At 41.0% G+C, this 21331-nt stretch overlaps 2 protein-coding genes across 7 annotated transcripts in view; one reads left to right on the top strand and one right to left on the bottom strand.

Annotated features, from left to right (window-relative positions):
- The window catches only part of KCTD19 (potassium channel tetramerization domain containing 19), a 28159-nt gene extending 18044 nt beyond the window's left edge, over positions 1 to 10115 (bottom strand). For 2 of the 3 annotated variants that reach the window (XM_047711938.1, XM_047711936.1), the window contains exons 1-2: positions 9969 to 10047; positions 6277 to 6573 (exon numbers count right to left, since the gene is read on the bottom strand). In XM_047711938.1, the coding sequence (XP_047567894.1) occupies positions 6277 to 6573; positions 9969 to 9980 (309 nt within the window). In that variant the 5' untranslated portion in view covers positions 9981 to 10047. Of the gene's footprint in view, positions 1 to 6276; positions 6574 to 9968 lie in introns of all 3 variants that reach the window. The other variant, XM_047711937.1, reaches the window with a different exon arrangement.
- Positions 10116 to 10196: 81 nt separating this feature from the next.
- Positions 10197 to 21331, top strand: part of LRRC36 (leucine rich repeat containing 36) — a 47168-nt gene continuing 36033 nt past the window's right edge. For all 4 annotated transcript variants that reach the window (XR_007123995.1, XM_047711947.1, XM_047711948.1 and 1 more), the window contains exon 1: positions 10197 to 10278. Coding sequence is in view for 3 of the 4 variants with exons in the window: in XM_047711947.1 (XP_047567903.1) it covers positions 10209 to 10278 (70 nt within the window). In the remaining variant the exon portion in view is untranslated. The remainder of the gene's footprint in view (positions 10279 to 21331) is intronic.

Below are 21331 nucleotides of genomic sequence, written 5' to 3'. Positions count from 1 at the left end.
GGGCTATATGAATCAAAAGAACACATTCCCTAATTCCCTCACTTTGCTTTATTGTTCTCAATAACACCTACTTATTTATTTACCATCTGTTAGTCTCCCCTAGTAGATAAAACCTCCCAAACCATGAGGATCTCCTTGCCTGTTCTGTTTTCTGCTGTATTTGCAGCAGCCGCAATAGTTTGTGGGATCTCAAGTCATTGTTGTTTTAAAGATTTTATTTATTTATTTGACAGAGATCACAAGTAGGCAGAGAGGCAGGCAGAGAGAGAGGAGGAAGCAGGCTCCCCTCGGAGCAGAGAGCCTGATGTGGGGCTCGATCCCAGGACCCTGGGATCATGCCCTGAGCTGAAGGCAGAGGCTTAACCCACTGAGCCTCCCAGGCACCCCTCAATTCATTTTTTCAAATGATTTTATTATTTAATAGAGAGAGCGAGGGAGCAAGCACGAGTCGGGGGAGGGGCAGATGCAGGCTCCCTGCTGAGCTGGGAGCCCAATGTGGGACTTGATCCCAGGACTCTGAGATCATGACCTGAGCTGTAGACAGATGCTCAACCGACTGAACCACCCAGGCACGCCTCAATACATTTTCATAGAATGAAAGAGGTAATGAATTAGTGAAGGGAATTTCAGAGAGCCTAGCTTCCAGCTGTCCTTTGGCTTCATTGACTAAAGTTGCCACAGAGTATATGGCTGCTCTCTATGAAGTTCAATTCCACTTCTATCTGCCTGAATACTACTTCTATGAATTTTACTATTCACATGCTATGACCCATAAAGTTATTAAAGGGAGAATTTCTTTTTTTTTAAGATTTTATTTATTTACTTGACAGAGATCACAAGTAGGCAGAGAAGCAGGCAGAGAGAGAGAGAGGGAAGCAGGCTCCCTGCTGAGCAGAGAGCCCGAAGTGGGGCTTGATCCTAGGACCCCGAGATGATGACCTGAGCCGAAGGCAGAGGCTTAACCCACTGCCCCGAGGGAGAATTTCTTTAGGGAAATATAGACCCGCATTTAGATGGCTAGTTACTAGCACAAGGATAATTAATGTTACTTTTGGCCTAGCCAGTAGTGAAGAAACACGTCAGTCAGAAGCAGTCAGAAGCAGTTTAAGACTAATAGCGTGGGGGCAGTTGTGTATGTGTGTAGGTATGACCACCACATGATGGCTCACGAATGTACTACTGGCAGAGCTCAGGGACTTAATGGAGGTTTTACAAAGCAGAATCAGTGCTCAGAGATGCCTAATGCTCTGATGTGGGCTGCTGGAAGGAGCTTGGAGGAGCCCACAAATCTCCAACTGCCTTATAAAAACAAGGAAGGCCAGCATCAATGTGAAACTCAAAGGAAGCAAGGCTAGTAGAACAAGAGGATGCAGAAGAGCTGCTATCAGCCAAAGGAGCCAAATAAGAGACAACTATCAATATCTCTAACCCGCCTCTCCCACGACTACCTCCCGTTCCCTGACCCCGCAGAAGTAGATTCAGCCTTCATAGGTCATCTTGGGTACATCATTCAGTGTTCTCTCAGTGGATGCTAAACACCTGTTACAGGCTGGATGCTGTGAGAGGCTGGGAATGCAAATATGAAAAGAACACAGGCTAGTGAAGGAGGAAGATACACGAATACCTGAGCCAAACAGAATAGCACTGATCGGTGACGGGAATGAACCCTGAGAGCAGAGAAACAAAATGCCACCTGGAAACGTCAGGTAAGGCTTCCCTAGGAGCACATGTAGGGGATCATTCCAGGAAGAAGAAATTGCAAGTTAAAAGGTGTGAGGAGAAGTCATTTTGGGTGCTTAGGGACATGGTTGAACTTCAAAGTGTGTGTGAGTGTGTGTGTGTGAGTACCCATGCATGCACATGGCTGTGTATGTGCTGGGTGGGACAGGACAGGGCATGCAGACGACACGTCAAGGGTTGTCCACTTACCCATACATCCACAGTCAAGCAATGCTGTTGGGATGAGTATCTACTGGTTTTTGTTGTTGTTGTTGTTAGATTTTATTTATTTATTTGACAGACAGAGATCACAAGTAGGCAAAGAGGCAGGCAGAGAGAGAGAGGAGGAAGCAGGCTCCCCACCAAGGAGAGAGCCCAATGCGGGGCTCGATCCCAGGACCCTGGGACCATGACTTGAGCCAAAGGCAGAGGCTTGAACCCTCTGAGCCACCCAGGCGCCCCGAGTATCTACTGTTGATGTAATCTTGCTTTCCAGGATTACAGTGGTAATCTGTCTTCACATCATGAGTAATAGGAAATGTGAGACCTATTACTTGTCTGTTTTCATAAAAGCATCATTTGTGTGATCAACATAAAAACTCCCTGGCTCCCTCGAGCACAAGGAATGCAGGTATATTTGGGTTGCTTGCTGGTAGCAGAATGCTCATAGGCAGAATAATTTTAAGTTTCTAAATTTAGAAGTTCCCAGAAGGCAATGGAAAAGGAAACACAAGTAGCATGCACTGTCATACTAAGTCCTCAGTGGGCTTCAAGGGGACAAGTAAAAGGGAATCCATAGTCTGCCAAAAACCTTGAACCCTTGTGGGGGACCCTGAAGAGAAATTTCACACTGCAGTAGCAGCTGACTCTCAACCAGGCTGATGGCTTGTGAGAGGCTGGAAGCAGCTTACATTTATTTAGGCAAAGGGGACTTCCCAAATCACATAGAAAGCTCCAGGATACACTGTAACGTTAATGTACAGGCCTGGAATGACTACTCTGTATTTTCTCTGTGAACATCCAGGCTCATGGATTTACGTAGCAGCTTTGATGACTCCCAAATTTATACCTCCAGATCAGATTGCTCCCATGAATTCCAGACCTTATACATCCTGCCACCTTTTCACCATTGCCACTTGGATATTTAATACCCTTTTCTTGCCTCTCAAATTTAACACATTCAAATCCAAACCCCTGATTTTTCCCCCTAGACCTGCTCATCCCTTGGAATCCACCATTCGCTTACTGCTCAGGATACAAAGGAGTTAATCCATTCTCTCTTACCCTACCAACAATTCATACCAAGAATTCATTAGCAAACTCTGTCAGTTCTCTTACAGAGACACATCCAGAATTTGGACACTTCTAACTCTACTATTACCACCTTAGGCCAAACTACCACTATATTTTATCTGGATGCTACAGGAGCCTCCTAACTGGTCTTCTTGCTTTTCTTGTGACCCATTAGAGTGTAGGCCAGGGGTTGACACATTGTGGGGCTTGAACTCATGACCCTGAGATCAAAATATGAGCTGAAATCAAGAGTTGGGTGCCTCACACATTGAGCCACCCAGGTGCCCTGGAAAACTTTTTCTGTAAAAGTGCAGATAGCAAATATTTTAGGCTTTGAGAATTTGGTCCCTGTTGCAACTATTCAACTCTAGTAAAGCTAAAGAGCAGCTATCCACAATATATAAACAAGTGAGCATGACTGTGTTAAAATAAAACTTAACGGGCACTGAAATTTGAACTTCATATAATATTCATGCAACATAAAATATTTTTCTTTTGGTTTTTGTTTGACCATATAAAAACGTAAAAACCATTCTTAGCTAACATGCTGTACAAAAAAAGGTAGTGAGCTGGATTTTATCCAAAGGGTATAGTTTGATGACTCCTGGTCTAATATTAAGGTAGAAGTCAATGATTTTTTATAGTTTTATTAAAATATATTTAATGTGAAATGCATTATTATATATAATATGAATGATAAAATCTCTAATTTAAATTGTACAGTTCACTGATTTTTAGTATGTTCACAGAGCTGTGTAGCCATCATCACAATCTGTTTAAACATCCTAAAAAGTAACTTTGTACCCATTTACAGTCATTGCCAATCCTCCTCACCTTATCCTTCCCCCACTGTACCTCAGCTCTAGGCAACAACTAATCTTTCTGTCTCTATAACTTTGCCTATTATGCACATTTTATATAAATTAAATCATGCACAATATGGTCCTCTGTGTCTGACTTCTTTCTCTTAGCATAATGTTTAAAGCTCATCCTTGTTGTTACATTTATCAGTACTGCATTCCTTTTTACTGACAAAAAATATTCCATTGTATGGATATACATTTGTTTGTTATTTATCAGCTGATAAAACATAAGGATTGTTTCTACTTCTTGGCTACTATGAATAATGCTGCTTTGAACATTTGTTTACAAGTTTTTGTGTGGACATAAGTTTTAACTTTTCTTGGGTATAGACTTAGAAGTGGAATTAATTGGGTCGCATGATAACTCTAATTTTTTTGAGGAACTGCCAGACTGTTTTCCAGAGAAGCTGTATGTATATATTGAAATGCAATCTTCTGAATCTGAGATGTATTATAGGTGTAAAACACACCTCAGATTTTGAAGACTTTGTACAAAAATGTAAAATATATCAGTTTTAAAATACTGATGACATGCTGTAAAGATAGCACTTTAAATATGTTGAGTTAAAGAAAATATTATTAAAATTAATGTTACTTTTTAATTTTTTAAAAATATAGCTACTAGAAAATTTAAAATTACTTGTGGCTTACATTTTATTTTTGTTGGTTCATTCCATGTTTTCCTTAAAGCCCACAGGAATAATGCCTGCTACCCAAAATGTTTTCAATAAGTACTGGCTGAATGCATTAAGTTGGACTGCCTAAAAATAGTCTTTAGACTAATAATTGGAAAACTCCCGTTTTCTCCAAGGAAAGCATTCATACTTTTATGCAAGAACCTGATTTTTGGACAGGACTTAGCAGTGGGGAAAGTGATGGAAATGTGTGAGGCTGTTGATTTGCTTGAGATGGCTATTGATTCTCCACCTGTATTTATACTCTGCTTCAAAGAATGAACATCACTTCAATTAGACCAGCTTAAGTGTTTATTTCTTTGAAAACACTATTTCCAAAACATAAGCACTTGTTTTACTGTATCTTTAGGGAGGCAGATCCACATGATTCTTCAACTACTTCTACTGCTCACACAACTTGGAACTTTGGAATTGGACCAACTCATTGGCCTGTGAGTTGCTACTTCCTATTCTGAAGTTGCTTCCCATATAGATTTTGTTTCAGTTTGGAAAGTGAGGATAGGAAAGGAATTAAAGGGCTTAATAAACTATTTGTATAATGCACTTGTGTTCTTTAAAATGGTTCTTCAAAAAATTGCCTTGATCTCTTTGATTTTCTGTAATGAACATGTGACTCCTTCCTTTTCCCCACAGAATCAGTGCTTTGGCATAGAGTCATCAGCAATCTTGAAATGCCAGGGTATGTAAGTATTTTTGAAGCCACTTGTAATTATTCTAGCACTCCATTGCAGAGGTAGTTGAAAAAAATTTTATTTCAGGTGGGTAGCCTTAAAAAAATAAAAAGAAAAGACCACTACAACAACTTGTGTTGGGATATGGTAAGAGTTTTGATTTCCAAATATATAATAACTTTTAAGAAAAAACATTAAGTTATTTAGTAAGGAATACCTACAAAAACACTCAGTGTGAAATGTTCTCATTCCTATATGACCCAGATATGCACGATCTACCTCAATTTTCTTCTAAGAGGTGTTGGGGAGGCACAGCTGGTAGTGCACTGAGATGAACTGTGACTTATCGGGTCAGTGCTTATGGAGATGGATCCCATAAACAACACTTTGTCCAGACAGTGGGATTAATATGGAGCATGGCCAATGGTCTTTCCAGTCATAATATTTAGCTTTTCTAGGTTAAAAGGAAAATCATTGTCCAAAAACTAAGAATAAACTACTTAAGATAAGCTATAGAAATGGTTTCTGGGGGCACCTGGGTGGCTCAGTGGGTTAAGCCTCTGCCTTTGGCTCAGGTCATGGTCTCAGGGTCCTGGGATCAAGCCCCGCATCGGACTCTCTGCTCAGCAGGGAGTCTGCTTCCCTTCCTCTCTCTCTCTGCCTGCCTCTCTGCCTACTTGTGATCTCTGTCTGTCAAATAAATAAATAAAATCTTAAAAAAAAAAAAAGAAATGGTTTCTGTAGTCTGGAGAAAAATCAAGATTCAAGAAGAATGTTAAAATACGATTTCCAAGAGTCAAGGAACCAACTCCGCAGCTGGTTAAGTTCCATCCTGGAAATGTGGTGGCTACTGGTAGAGGTAAGGCACAGTCAGGATGAAATCATTTATTCAGTTTATTTATTACTTTAACTCATTCATCATACTTCCCCATTAAGAGGGTCATCTCAGCAACCAATACATGAGAGGACCCAACACTTAGTGATTGATATAAGTCCTATGTTTCTGCTCACTCTTAGAAGACAAGAGTATCTTACCTGCAACAAAGGCATCAGCTGCAAACCCAGTGCTTGCTCATAGAGTAAGTTCAGTTCTGCACAACTGGAGAAGGAGAGTTTGGAAGTGTAGAGGTAATAATGCACATGCCTAAATGTGGAACCATCTCTGTCGATGAATAGCCTCTGGCTTTCCAAAGAGGTCAAGGCTGAAGCCTCTTTCCATAGCAGGGAGTCTGGAAACTGAGCGAGTTTGCTTCTGGGAACTGAGAAATGCCAGCCCCCAACGTTGAAATGAAACAAATCCTCTGCTGATTCATGAGGCATGCCAGGTTCCTCCTAAAAGAAGAATGAAAACAGAGCTACGCAAGAAAAAGAAATAAAAAGCATCCATATTGGAAAGGAAGAAGTAAGACTATTTGCAGATGAAATCCCAAGGAATTCACTAGGAAATTATTATAAATGAGTTCAACAAGGGTGAAAGATATATATCAATTGTATTTTTATTTTTAAATTTTATTTATGTATTTATTTGAGAGGGAGAGAGTGTGTGTGTGTGCAAGAGTTGGGGGAGTGGGCAGAGGCAGAGGGAGAGAGAGGATCTTAAGGAAGCTCCACATCCAGCATGAGCCTATTGAGGGGCCTGAACTCACAATCCTGAGCATGAACTGAGCTAAAATCAAGAGTCGGATGCTTAACTGACTGAGCCACCCAGGTGCCCCACATCTGGATTTTATTTTTTTTTAAGATTTTATTTATTTATTTGACAGAGAGAGATCACAAGTAGACGGAGAGGCAGGCAGAGAGAGAGAGGGAAGCAGGCTCCCTGCTGAGCAGAGAGCCTACATCTGGATTTTAATACACTAGCAAATGAACAATTCAAAAATGAGACTAAGAAAACAATTCTATTCCAACAGTATCAAAAAGAACAAAATATTTAGGAATAAATTTAATAAAACAAAGGTAATACTTATACTCTGAAAAGTTCAAAATATAGCTGAAATAAATTTTAAAAGACCTAAGTAAATGGAAAAACATCTCATGTTTACCACTCAGAAGATTTAATGCTGTTAGGATTGGAATACTCTCCAAATTAATCTACAGATGGAACACAGTCCCTATGAAAATTCCAGCTGCCTTTTTTTGGTGTGTGTGCAAAAATTGGCAAGCTGACATTAAAATTCATATGGAAATAAAAGGGACCCCAAATAAAAAAAAAAAAAAAAAACCTCTTGAAAAAGGAGAACAAATTTTCAGCTCGTGATCTCAGGGTCCTGGGATCGAGTCCCGCATCGGGCTCTCTGCTCAGCGGGGAGCCTGCTTCCCTCTCTCTCTCTCTGCCTGCCTCTCTGCCTACTTGTGATCTCTGTCAAATAAATAAATAAAATATTTAAAAAATAAAATCTTGCTGTTTGCAATGATGTGGATGGAACTAGAGGTATTAAGCTAAGTGAAATAAGTCAATCAGAGAAAGACAATTATCACATGATCTCACTGATATGAGGAACTTGAGAAACAAGACAGGATCATAGGGGAAGGAAGAGAAAAATGAAACAAGACGAAAGCAGAGAGGTAGACAAACCACAAGAGACTCTTAATCTCATGAAACAAACTGAGGGTTGCTGGAGGGGAGGGGGGTGGGAGGGATGGGGTGGCTGGTTGATGGACACTGGGGATGGTGTATGCTATGGTGAGGGCTATGAATTGTCTAAGACTGATGAATCACAGACCTGTTTCCCTGAAACAAATTATACATTATATGTTAATAAAAAAAGAATTTAGGGACGCCTGGGTGGCTCAGTTGGTTGGGCAGCTGCCTTCGGCTCGGGTCATGATCCCAGCGTCCTGGGATCGAGTCCCACATCGGGCTCCTTGCTCGGCAGGGAACCTGCTTCTCCCTCTGCCTCTGCCTGCCTCTCAGCCTACTTGTGGTCTCTCTCTCTCTCTCTGACAAATAAATAAATAAAATTAAAAAAAAAAAAAGAATTTAAAAAAAGATGACTTAGCTTATCAACACTATAGAAAAGTAGAACATGTGAACATACAAACCATCTGTATCAGATTTTAAAATAAACACTCAAGGACCACTACCCTTGTAAACAAATTTTAAATTTAAAAGGTGGTAAATAGCATAAAAATTGCACCTTAAAAAGAACCATTAAATAATTTTGAATTCTAAGTAAAAATTATGCATGCTGAAGCAATTGGGGTGCAATGTACTGATGTTTATAACATTTTGAAATGCATCAGCAAACCAATATGGATTGGTAAAGGGATGGAAAGATGGACATGTGATAAATACAGCAAGATGTTCACTGTAGAATGCAGGCAGTGGGTATATAGTTCTTTCACCCTCTCTGAATCTTTCAAAATTTGCATTAAAATGTTGGTGTGGGGGGGGGGAAGAGTGTTAAAGAGGTGGTTGCTAAAGAGAGGAAAGGCCTACTTCTCCAACAAAACCTGTATCTTCCATTTTGACAGCTGAGGAAGGAAAATAAATGCATACAACAAAGAAGTGGGTGGAGTTCCTTTCTCTTAAAATAACCTGGTCTATATTCAGATGTAAAGAAGGGCAATTATATATGCCACATTTGAGGCTAAAAGAGTTAAAGGGGTCATGAGAAAGATTACAGATTTTTAAATGGTGTCATGATTCACGGAAGTTCAGGAAGAAAAGCCAATCTAATGAACTAATCTAGGTTTTTGAGTCCTGGCCCTCTTTAAAAATGGCTACAGCTGAGCATGACAAGCTGATGGTAAATAAGAGTTCCACCTAGACCAGAAAGCATAAATATGCAAGGACTCTTGATTTTGCTTTCTGTTTTTCTTAAAGGTGACTAGCTGGTTGACAGCTCAGTGTTAAGTGCTCCTACTATGCAGATTTTGGCTGCTAAAGAAAACCCACTCCTGGAAGGTGAGTCACAGCTCTGTTCTCAGTCCTCTTTTCTTATTAAGGATAGGCTTTGACAAGAGTGTCTTGGCTCAAGAGTTTGCCTCCTTCTTACACCTACATGACCCATCCACAGGTGGGTTCTCAAGAGATGCCTGCTGGAGTGAGGGTAGAGATTAAGAATGTGGCTGCTCTTTCTAGAGTTTTCTTTCCAAAGACTGCACAGGAGTTTGCTAGCATAGAAGTATCCCAGCCTGGGGTGAGTCTTCGGTCAGAGGCAAGCTTGGGGACCTGTAGCAATAGAAGGACAAGAGGCTTCTTGCCAAACTGACTATAGGAAATGGGGTAGGTAGCCTTAGCACAATCATCTCCAGCCCATTCCAAAGAGTATTTCTCCTTTCCGCACTGCTCCTCCCTCCCAAAGGAGCACTTCCAAATCAATTTCTAGAGCTAGAACCACCTCATGATCTAAAGACAGGACTTCAACTCCTCCGAGCCAAGTTCACCAACGGTCCGATCTGGGGCTCCCTCCCTATCATGCCTCAGAGAGCTGCCCCCGCCCACCTCCTACCCCACTCCTTCAGATCTGGACACCTCCCCACCACTCCGCCGCTGGCCACCGCCTCGTCTCAGAGTCAACAGCTCCAAACGCTGAGACATCAAGAACTTCACCTCGTTAAGAGGCATACCCTCCACCTCTCAGACCTGAAGTCCCCCAGAACCTCAAACTAGAACACATCATCCTTCAAAACAGGCGCATTCTTCCAACCCCACAGAGCCAGACCCCAAACCCTTCAAAGCTGGAGCCCTATCCCATCCCGTGTCCCAGAGCCAGGTCCCTAACCCTTGGCCACATCGCCTCCCCATTCGCGGCTTTGGTGTTTTTGGCGCCCCCGCCAGGGCGGGATCCATACCATAGTCGGGACTCTGGAGGCAGGCGGGCAGGCGCGCGATCAGCGCCCTAACGGCCGGGGGTGGTCGGCAGCACGCGGGGGGCGGGGGGCGTGGGGCGGGGCCTGCGGCGGGGGGGCGTGGCGTGCGCTAGTCAGTCTCGTGGACCGAGACAGGTGAGGGGCGGGCGGGGATGGCGGAGCAGTGGGATCTGGACGAGGAAGGCATCCGCCGCCTGGGGGCGCTGAGTCTGGAGCAGCCCGGTAGGGCCAGGACGGGAGGACCTGGGCGGGGAGCGTGGGGCCTGAGGCTGAGGGGAGAAAACTGAGGTAGAGGTGGGGGAACCTGAGGTTGACTCGGGGGAATGGCGGCAGAGGAGCGGTCCCTGAGGCAGAGGAGGGGTTATTGAGGCAGAAGAGTCGTGAAGTTACCTGAGAGTGTGGGGGGGAGAGCGAGGAATTGAGGGAGACGAACGGAGTCTGAAGTGGAGGAGAAAGTAGACAAACAGGACACTATGGCCGGAAACCAGGAACTGGACAGAGTCTGAGCTAATGGAAGGAAACGGAGCCCCAAGAGGGCCATTGGCGGGAGAAGGGACAAGCTGAGAAGCGCTTTGGAGGTCGCGGTGCGCTTGAGGAGGGCACGAAAGGCGTTCGTATGGCATTTTTTGAAAATTTCAGACCCAGGAAGGCTTTGCGGTAAAATGAGAAAGGGTGTTTGGGGTAAAATGAGAAAGGATGTTCTCGTATCAATCCCTCTCTTCGTCTAGTCTCTGCCTCAAGAACTTGGCCATTTCTTTGATCCATCGGAATGGTGCCCTCATTTTAAGAGACTCTCCGAAAGGGGCCTCGGTTGTGAAAGCAAGGGCAAGCGGCTGGCTTCTCAAGGCGCTGGAGAGAACTGGCTGAGGAACTGCGTAGCCCACCTTTGACCTGGGCTCTGATTCGCAGAACTTGTTTTCTTTCTTTCTTTTTTTCTCTTTAAGATGTTATTTACTCACTTGACAGACAGAGATCACAAGTAGGCAGAGAGGCAGGCGGAGAGAGAGGAAGGGAAGCAGGCTCCCTGCTGAGCAGAGAGCCTGATGCGGGACTCGATCTAAGGACCCTGAGATCATGACCTAAGCCGAAGGCAGAGGCTTAACCCACTGAGCCCCCCAGGCGCCCCAGAACTTGTTTTCTGAGTGTCTAAGGAGTAGACCTGTTGGGAAAGTTATCAGCATTCCTAATTCAGCTTTTACCCTTATTAAATTTACTCTATCCTTTTTTTTTTTTTAAGAATGTATTTATTTTGGGCGCCTGGGTGGCTCAGTGGATTAAGCCTCTCTCTTTCAGAGAGAGAGATCACAAGTAGGCAGAGAGGCAGTCAGAGAAAGAGAGGGAGGAAGCAGGCTCCCTGCTGAGCAGATCCCAGGACCCTGAAATCATGACCTGAGCTGAAGACAGAGGCTTAACCCACTGAGCCACCCAGGCGCCCAAAATTTACTCTATCTTTAATGCCAGGCCCTGAGTTATATGCTCCCACCCACCCCCTTCCCCCGCAATATTTAATCCCCTTAACAAGCCTGTAAAGCAGATGTTGTTATTGTGCCTATTTTACAGATATGTTAAAATTAGTTTCAGTCTCCTGCCCAAAGTGACCAGGGTTTATTAACCCAGGACCCTTGAGTCCAGAGCCTGCGCTCTAACCATAACAAAAAGTTGTCTTTCTTACTTCCATATTTGTGGAATATGAAATAATTCAGGTTTATCTTGTTTAAAAATTATTATTTAAAATTTATAAAAACTAGTGCATGCTATAACAGACATTACATAAATGAACAAAGAGGTTATTAATCTTTCCTTCCTCTGGAAATCCTTCCGCCCCAACCAAAGTTAGTGGTGTGGTGTGTATATGAGTAGACTGATGCAGATATTTCAGGTTTATTTTTTCTTTTGCAAACTACTTTGAGCTCTCTTATTTTACAAGCTAGCTAAGAAAAGCTTTATTGATTTGACACACTTTTGTTCTTTTCTTGCTTTTTGAAAGAAGAATATTGATTCAGTTTTTTTCTGTTGGGGGTGGGGCATGTACTTCTTACATTCTCCAGCTATAATGGCACATGGCAGATATTTTTTGGTTGTTTTTGTTTCCTTCCTTTATTACAGTCATCGGAGTAACAAAATTAATTGTGCTCATTCTGACAATTCAAGCAATGCAGAACTATCTAAAGTAAAAATATGTTCGTCCCTCTCCCTCTTTCCATACCTTTTCCATTACTTATACAAACATACACACATAGGTATTTTTTTTAAGGTATAAGAGCATATCTATTATTTGGTAATTTGCTTTTTTTAATCAATAAAACAGGTACTTTCAATTAAATTAATGAGCTGGTATATGCATTATAAAATTAAGTAAAACACAGTGGTCATCTTTGGGGAGAAAGGCTTTCACTTTTATTCTCTACTTTACTGTTGGAATTTTCTGGCTAAGTAAAAAGCATTTCTTTCTTTTTAATGTCCAAAGGGATACTCTTGTGAGCTTGTGGTGTGGTTATAGACTGTTTTTTTTTTTTTATATTTTATTTATTTATTTATTTGACAGAGAGAGAGAGAGAGAGACAGTGAGAGAGAGCATGAGAGCGAAGAGAAGGTCAGAGGGAAAAGCAGACTCCCCATGGAGCTGGGAGCCTGATGCAGGACTCGATTCCGGGACTCCAGGATCATGACCTGAGCTGAAGGCAGTCACTTAACCAACTGAGCCACCCTGGAGCCCTATAGACTGTTTTATATATTTGTTGGTTGTCATACTTCCCTGTACTAAACAATTCCCATACATGTTTTTTTTTGTTGTTGTTGTTGTTAAACATTTTATTTATTTATTTGACAGAGAGAGAGTGAAAGAGCACAAGCAGAGGGAGCAGTAGAGGGAGAGGGAGAAGCAGGCTCCCCACAGAGCAGGGAACCCAATGTGGGACTCTATCCCAGGACCCTGGGATCATGACCTGAGCTGAAGGCAGACGCTTAACCATCTGAGTCACCCAGGCACCCTTCCCCATGTTTAAATTATCCTTTGTCATGCAGAAAATTTTCATCTTAAGGTAGTCAAGTTTATTTTTCCTTATCATTTGTGATTTTTTGGTCTTAATTTTGAAGTTTTTCCCTATACTAATGAATTTTTCCCCCTAAAATTTCTGCTGCTTTGCTCTTCCTTAAGTCTAATCAACCTGGAATTTATTTTTATATACAATGTGTGATTTGATATAATTGTATTTTTTATACTGGTAGCCAGTTTCCTTAGAACCTATTTATAGTATCTCTGCTATATTCCAAGTTCCTTTGTAAATCTGTTTGTATGCCCTCTGTTCTGTTCCACTGTTCTGTTTGTCTATTCCTACACCAGTATCACGCTTTTTTAACTACTATGGGTTAACAGTAGGTTTCGATAACTGGTAAAGTCAGTGCCCTCCTTCACTTTCCTCTTTCTCCTTTAAAGTTGTCTGGGCTATTCTTAGCCCTTTATTCTCTTTTAAAATTTTAGAATCAGCTTGTCAGTTTTCATGAAAGCATTTTAAGCAGGGATGTGTCCTGATCTAATACTTATTTTTAAAATATGACTCTCACCCATTAGAAGCCTGTTATAGTAGTCCAGATAAGAGATAATGAATGGCTTAGACTAGGAGATGACAGTGGAGATAAAAAGAAGTGGACAGAGTCAAAGTGTATTTTGTGGGTAGATAAGTGAAGACTTACAAAAAAAAAATGGGAGATGATGGGACGCCTGGGTGGCTCAGTTGGTTGGACAACTGCCTTCGGCTCAGGTCATGATCCTGGAGTCCCGGGATCGAGTCCCGCATCGGATTCCCGGCTCCATGGGGAGTCTGCTTCTCTCTCTGACCTTCTCCTCGCTCATGCTCTCTCTCACTGTCTCTCTCTCTCAAATAAATAAATAAAATCTTAAAAAAAAATGGGAGATGAATATGGGAGGTGAGGAAAAGGAGGCTTCAAAGATAACACTTAGATTTGGTTTCAGTTATTACTGGGGGGACAATGGTGCTGTTTATTTAGAGAGAGCACAAAGACTAAGGGAAATATTGGCTTGGGGGAGGGGAATCAAGAGTGCTGTTTTGAACATGTTAAGTTTAAAATACCTGCTAGACATTCAAATGTAAGATTTTTAGTAGGCAACTGGATATACAAGTCCAGATCTCAGAGGAGAGAGGTCAGCATTAGAGTTGTAAATTTGGGGAGACATTGACAAATAAGTAATATTTAAAGCGATGGAAATGGGTAAACTCACCTAACTAGAGAATGTGAATGGAGAATAGGTTTTTGGGTTTTTTTTTAAGATTTTATTTATTTATTTTAGAGGGAGACAGTGAGAGGGAGCATGAGAGGCAAGAAGGTCAGAGGGAGAAGCAGACTCCCCATGGAGATGGGAGCCCCATGCAGGCTCATGACCTGAGCTGAAGGCAGTTGCTTAACCAACTGAGCCCCCCAGGTGCCCTAGAAGAAGGTTTAAGACTAATCTTGGGGTATTTCAATGTTTAGACTTTGAATAGAGAAGGAAAGACATGGTGTCTTGGAATTTAAGAAAGGGAAGTATATCAAGGAAGTAATGGTGAACTGTGGCAAATGCTGTTGATAGCTAAGCAAGCAGAAAAATGTCTGTTAGATTTGGCAACATGGAACTCATTGATCACTTTAACTAGTTTAGGGAAGTTTCTTTCTTTTTTTAAAAGATTTTATTTATTTATTTATTTGACAGAGAGAGAAAGAGAGAACACAAATAGGCAGAGAGGCAGGCGAGAGAGCAGGGGGAGCAGGCCCCACTGAGCAGAGAGCCGGATACAGAGCTAGATCCCATGACCCTGAGATCATGACCTGAGCAGAAGGCAGAGGCTTAACCCACTGAGCCACCCAGGCACCCCTGTTTAGGGGAGTTTTGAGAGAATGGGAAGGAGGAAGCCAGACTGGGCTGGTATGAAAAGGGAATGATATATGAGGGAGAAGAGATAGTGAAGGTAAGACCTTTCCTGAGAAATGTGGCTGTAAAAGAGAACACAGAAGTGGAATATTAGCTGGGGCATAGCAAATTAAATAGGATAGAATTAGATGTGGGATCAAGAACAAGTTTTTTAGTGGGTTTCTTTTTTTTTTAAGATTTTATTTATTTATTTGATGCACATACACACACAGGGAGAGAGAACAAGCAAGGGGACATACACAGACAGAGAGAGAGAACAAGCAGGGGGAGGAGTAGAGGGAGAGGTAGAAGCCCCTCCCCACTGAGCATGACCTGAGCCAAAGGCAGATGCTTAACTGACTGAGCCACCCAGGTGCCCCAAGAACAAGTTTTATTTTTTTTTAAAGATTTTATTTATCTATTTTTTGAGAGAGAGAGAATGAGAGAGAGAGAAAACATGAGAGGGGGGAGGGTCAGAGGGAGAAGCAGACTCCCTGCAGAGCAGGAAGCCTGATGTGGGACTCTATCCTGGGACCCTAGGATCATAACCTGAGCTGAACACAATCATTTAATCAACTGAGCCACCCAGGCATCCCAAGAACAAGTTTTTTTAAAGACACAATATACTAGAACATATTTGTATGCCGATGATAATTACTTGGTAGAGAGAGGAAATATATAACTATATATTTCTTTGGCTTTTATTTTTTTTAAAGATTTTATTTACTCATTCGACAAAGATCACAAGCAGGCAGAGAGGCCGACAGAGAGACAAGAAGCAGGCTTCCCGCTGAGCAGAGAGCCTGAAGCGGGGCTCAGTCCCAGGACCCTAGGATCACGACCTGAGCCGAAGGCAGAGGGTTTCACCCACTGAGCCACCCAGGTGCCCCACTGCTTTGGCTTTTAAAAATAATTCACTTAATTTATTATATGGGTAATATAAACAGTGAAAAGTAAGTCTTGACCACCCCCCCTTCCCTGACCTGGCCAATTCTCCTAAAGACAATCACTCTTAGCAATATCTTAGATAGTTTTCCAGAAATATTCTCTACATATACAAGCATATATCACTTATTTTCCAATTTTTTAAATTAATGGCAGTATATAAATATATATAAGAGTAGAGACAACAGAATAATGAACTCCCATCACCCTACCTCTGCTGGTATTGTCAATTCATGGCCAATCTTCTTTCATCTGTACCTCACCTAACTTCTACCCACCTCTAAACCCCTGCACTATTTATTTCGAAGCAAATCACTGTCATGATTTAACCCATATATATTTTACGTATATATCTTCAAAAAAAGAGAACTCTTTTAAAAATAATCACTTATGGACACCTGCGTAGCTCAATTGGTTAAGCAACTGCCTTCATCTCAGGTCATGATTTTGGAGTCCAGGGATTGAGTGCCGCATCCGGCTCCCAGCTCCACAGGGAGTCTGTTTCTCCCTCTGACCTTCTCCCCTCTCATCTTCTCTCTCTCACTCTCTCTCTCAAATAAATAAAATCTTTTTAAAAATAAAAATAATCACTTATAAACCTAAAAATACTTAATAGTAATTTCTTGATATCATCAAGTGTAACTTGATATTCACCAACTGTCCTATAAAACTTTTCTGAATCAGGATCTATGTGCCGTCTACTGTAATCGGTTGATATTTGTCTTTTTAAAAAATTTTTAATTCCAGGGACGCCTGGGTGGCTCAGTTGGTTAGACGACTGCCTTCGGCTCAGGTCATGATCCCAGAGTCCTGGGATCGAGTCCTGCATCGGGCTCCCAGCTCCATGGGGAGTCTGCTTCTCCCTCTGACCTTCTCCTTGCTCATGCTCTCTCGAACTGTCTCTCTCTCAAATAAATAAATAAAATCTTTAAAAAAATTTTTTTTAATTCCAGTATAGTTAATATACAGTGTTATATTCATTTCAGGTATACAATATAATGATTCAACAGTTTCATGCCTCACCCAGTGCTCACCATGACAGTTGCACTCCTTAATTCCCATCACCTGTTTCACCCTTCTGGTAATCATCAGCTTGTTTTCAATAGTTGGAAGAATTTATTTCTTGGATTGTCTCTGTTTTGTTTTGGTTTTTTTTCCCTCTGCTCATTTGTTTTATTTTTTAAGTCCACATTTAAGTGAAATCATAAGGTATTTGTCTGTCTTTGACTTATTTCACTTAGCATTATACAGTTGAAATTTGTCTTAAATACTATTTGATCCATAGGTCCCCCATTCTTTTTTTCCTTGCATTTTCTATTATCCTCAAAGAAACTATGCCATTTGCCTTGAATAGTTTCTTACAGTCTGGATTTTGCTCATTACATTCCTAAGATGTTTAACATTTTCCCCTGTTCTTGTTCCTATGATTTGCTAGTTAAGTGAAGCTTGATTTGATTCAAGTTTGTTTGTTTTTTACAAGACTACTTCATAGGTGAGGGTATATGTTCTGTCATGAAGTATATAATTATCTGGTGATCTTTTTGTGATATCAGCTATTAAACATGACTATGTAAAGTTCACTAATTAGGGATTGCAAAATGATAATTTTCTATCTTCCATTTTTATTAGTTGTAAGACGTATAAAAAGACATTTCCTGTTAACTATTTGGTTATCTTGAGGCACAGTTTGTACGGAAAGACAGGATAAATACTTTGATCTTTTTTTCAGCTTATTTTGAATTTTTTGAAAAATTAGTTTTTTTCTTAATATCCTCTAAAGGTGACCAATAAGCTATTTTGTTTTGTTAGTGTCATTATAAATTCATGGATTTAAGTGTTTTTGGTGTGTTCTAATCTATTGCAATTATTACCATAATTGCTGCTGAATTGTCCCAACTTTAGCTAGTGGGAAATCTTTCAGGTTGACTCTTGAGAGCTTTTTTATTTTTTAAAGATTTTATTTTTATTTATTTGACAGACAAAGATCACAAGTAGGCAGAGTGGCAGGCAGAGAGATAGAGAGAGGAGGAAGCAGGCTCCCCAGGAAGCAGAGAGCCCACTGTGGGGCTCAATCTCAGGACCCTGGGATCATGACCTGAGCCCAAGGCAGAGGCTTCAACCCACTGAGCTACCCAGGCGCCCCTCTTGAGAGCTTTTTTGATTTTATTTATTTGAAACTCTTTCATCATTATAAACAAGTTTTATTTATTTATTTTTTATAAACAAGCTTTTTCACGAGTAAAATATGTTTTGAGCCATTGGGATTCTGTAGCTCATATATTAAAACTGGAGGGTTATTCTGTTGTTCTTGACATCTATGACAGGCAGTGTTTGATTCTATCTCTGATCTATTTGTCTTTCCCTCTCTTTTATAATCTCTTAAGAGATTATGAATGCATAATCTCTTAAGAACTTGCACTTCGTATGAATCATAAAAGAATATCACTGTGGCAGTTTAACATTTGAATGATAATTCTGGTTCCTTTAAAAAAAATATTAAAATGTCTGCTCTTCTACACAGACTACAGTGAAAGGCATGAGAAATGCTGCAGGGCACTGATAGAAATTATAATTGACCTTAGCTTTTGTCCCATAATAACACATTCTTAGGGTACCAGATCATTGCATACTACAGGACTACCAATATGCTGCACTCAAAGTCAGGAAAAAAATTTTTTGAGATACAATTCACATACTACAAAATTTATTGTATATAATCTAATGTCACTTAGTTCATTGCTTAACCATTACCATTGTCTAGTTCCAGAACATTTTTATCAGCCACAAATGAAACCTTATACCCATTAGGCAGGCACTTCTCATTTCCAGCTTCCCCCTGAGCCCCTCCCTGGCAACCACTAATCTGCTTTGTGTCTCTCTGGATTTGCCTGTTCTGAATATTCCATATAAATATAATCATACAATATATAGCCTTTTATATCTGGCTCCTTTCACTTAGCATGATATATTTTTTTAAAGATTTTATTTATTTGTCAGAGAGAGAGGGAGAGAGAGCAAGCACAGGCAGACAGAATGGCAGGCAGAGGCAGAGGGAGAAGCAGGCTCCCTGATGAGCAAGGAGCCCGATGTGGGACTCGATCCCAGGACGCTGGGATCATGACCTGAGCCGAAGGCAGCTGCTTAACCAACTGAGCCACCCAGGCGTCCCTTAGCATGATATTTTTAAGGTTCATCCATATTTTGACACGTATGTGTACTTCATTTCTTTTTTTTTATTAATAGATTTTATTTTTAAAGTGTTTTTAGGTTTAGAGAAAAGCTGAGCAGAGTATAGAGAGTTCTGTAAAAGTTCCCTCTTCACCCCTCATACTTCTCCTACATCACCCCAGTTTCCCCTATTATAAGTACCTTGCATTTGTATGGTACATTTGTTATGATTGATGAACCAATACCAATATATTTTTTTTAAGTTTTATTTTTATTTATTTGACAGACAGAGATCACAAGCAGGCAGAGAGGCAGGCAGAGAGAGAGGAGGAAGCAGGTTCCCCGCCCAGCAGAGAGCCCGATGCGGGGCTCGATCCCAGGATCCTGAGATCATGACCCAAGCCGAAGGCAGAGGCTTTAACCCACTGAGCCATCCAGGCGCCCCCCCCCCAATATATTATTATGAACTGAAGCCTGTTGTTTACATTAAGATTCACTCCTTGTGTTGTTCAATGCTGTTGATTTTGACAAGTATATAGTGACGTCGAGTATACCATTAGTTCATAGGTGAGGGTATATATTCTATCATGAAGTATATAATTATCTGGTCGTCTTTTTGTGATATTATCAGTTAGTATCGAATCGAATAGTTTCACTGCCCTAAATATCCCCTGTGCTCCATCTGTTCATCTTTCCCTTTCCACTTCACCTCTAGCAACTACTCATCTTTTTACTGCTACTCTCTACAGAATGTCATATAGTTGCAATCATTTAGTATGCAACCACTAACTTTTTTTTTAAGATTTATTTATTTATTTGAGAAAGGGAGTGTGGATGCATGCAGGGGTAGGGCCGAGGGAGAGGAAAAGAGAGAATCCCCCCCCCCCCCCCCACCAGCAGTCTCCCCACTGAGCACAGAGTCCAGCACAGGGCTTCAAGGCTGTATCACAGGACCCTGAGATCTCAACCTGAGCCGAAATCAAGAGATGGATGCTTAACCAACTGAGCCACCCAAGCACCCCCAACCATTAACCTTTTTAAAAAAAATTTTTTTAAAGATTTATTTATTTGACAGAGATCACAAGTAGGCAGGGAGAGAGGGGGAAGCAGGCTCCCCACTGAGTAGAAAGCCCAATGCAGGGCTCAATCCTAGGACCCTGAAATCATGATCTGAGCCAAAGGCAGAGGCTTAACCCACTGAACAACCCAGGTGCCACTGAAATGACCTTTAATTTTTTTTTTAATATGAGTTCTATCTTTATTTTCAAATCTTCCTTTTCTTTCTGATAATTTTTCTGATTTTGTCTAATTTACATTTTTTCAGCAATTTTCAAACCCTTTGGTTTCAGAATATTAAAAAAAATAGAGTGACATTGTTTTATATTCTTATAAATATCTTTAATATCTTAATTGGAGACCTCTAGAGTCTCATATCTGCTTCTGTATTAAATTTCTTAGGATATGTTGTATTGGTTGAAAAAAATATATGTATATATTAAAGATTTTATTTATTTATTTGTCAGAAAGAGAGAGAACCCGAGCACTGGGGAGCATCATTGGGAGAGGAAGAAAGCAAGCTCTCTGCTGAGCAGGGTGCTCAATGGAGGGCTCGATCCCAGGACCCTGGGATCATGATCAGAACCAAAGGGATATGCTTAACTGACTGAGCCACCCAGGCACCCCCGGTTAAAATATATTTTTTAAAAATGATGCCTCACACCAATAAGAGATTCAAAAAGGGAGGAGTGCTTTAATAGCATTTTCAATGAATTGTGGATATTCTTTTTTGATATGACATGAAAACTGGGCAATTGGTAGTTTCTTAAAGTTTAGTTGTATGTGGAATCTGAAACCATACCAGCATACTTTTTGTACTTTGTTGCATTAAATCCATTTTGGCACATCTTGCATTTATTTTTTTTAATTGTATTTATTTTATTAGATTTTATTTATTTATTAGAGAGAGAGAGAATGCGCACAAGCAGGGGGGAGGGCAGAGGGAGAGGCAGGCTCCCCACTGATCAGGAGCCTGACATGGGACTCCATCCCAGGACCCTGAGATCATGACCCGAGCCGAAGGCAGACACTTAACAACTGAGCCACCCAGCGTCCCACATCTTGCATTTAAATGGATCTTTTACCCATGCATGATTTTGTGACGTCATGCACTGGTCATTTGAAAAATATTAACTTACTGAGTTATGTAGGTCTTTCAAATGCTGATAAATTTCATTCTGGATAAATAAAAATTCTAGA

Source organism: Lutra lutra, chromosome 17, assembly GCF_902655055.1.
Source record: "Lutra lutra chromosome 17, mLutLut1.2, whole genome shotgun sequence".
NCBI lineage: Eukaryota > Metazoa > Chordata > Mammalia > Carnivora > Mustelidae > Lutra > Lutra lutra.
The sequence above is the reverse complement of the archived record's forward strand: the minus strand, read 5'-3'. Positions and strand labels throughout refer to the sequence as shown.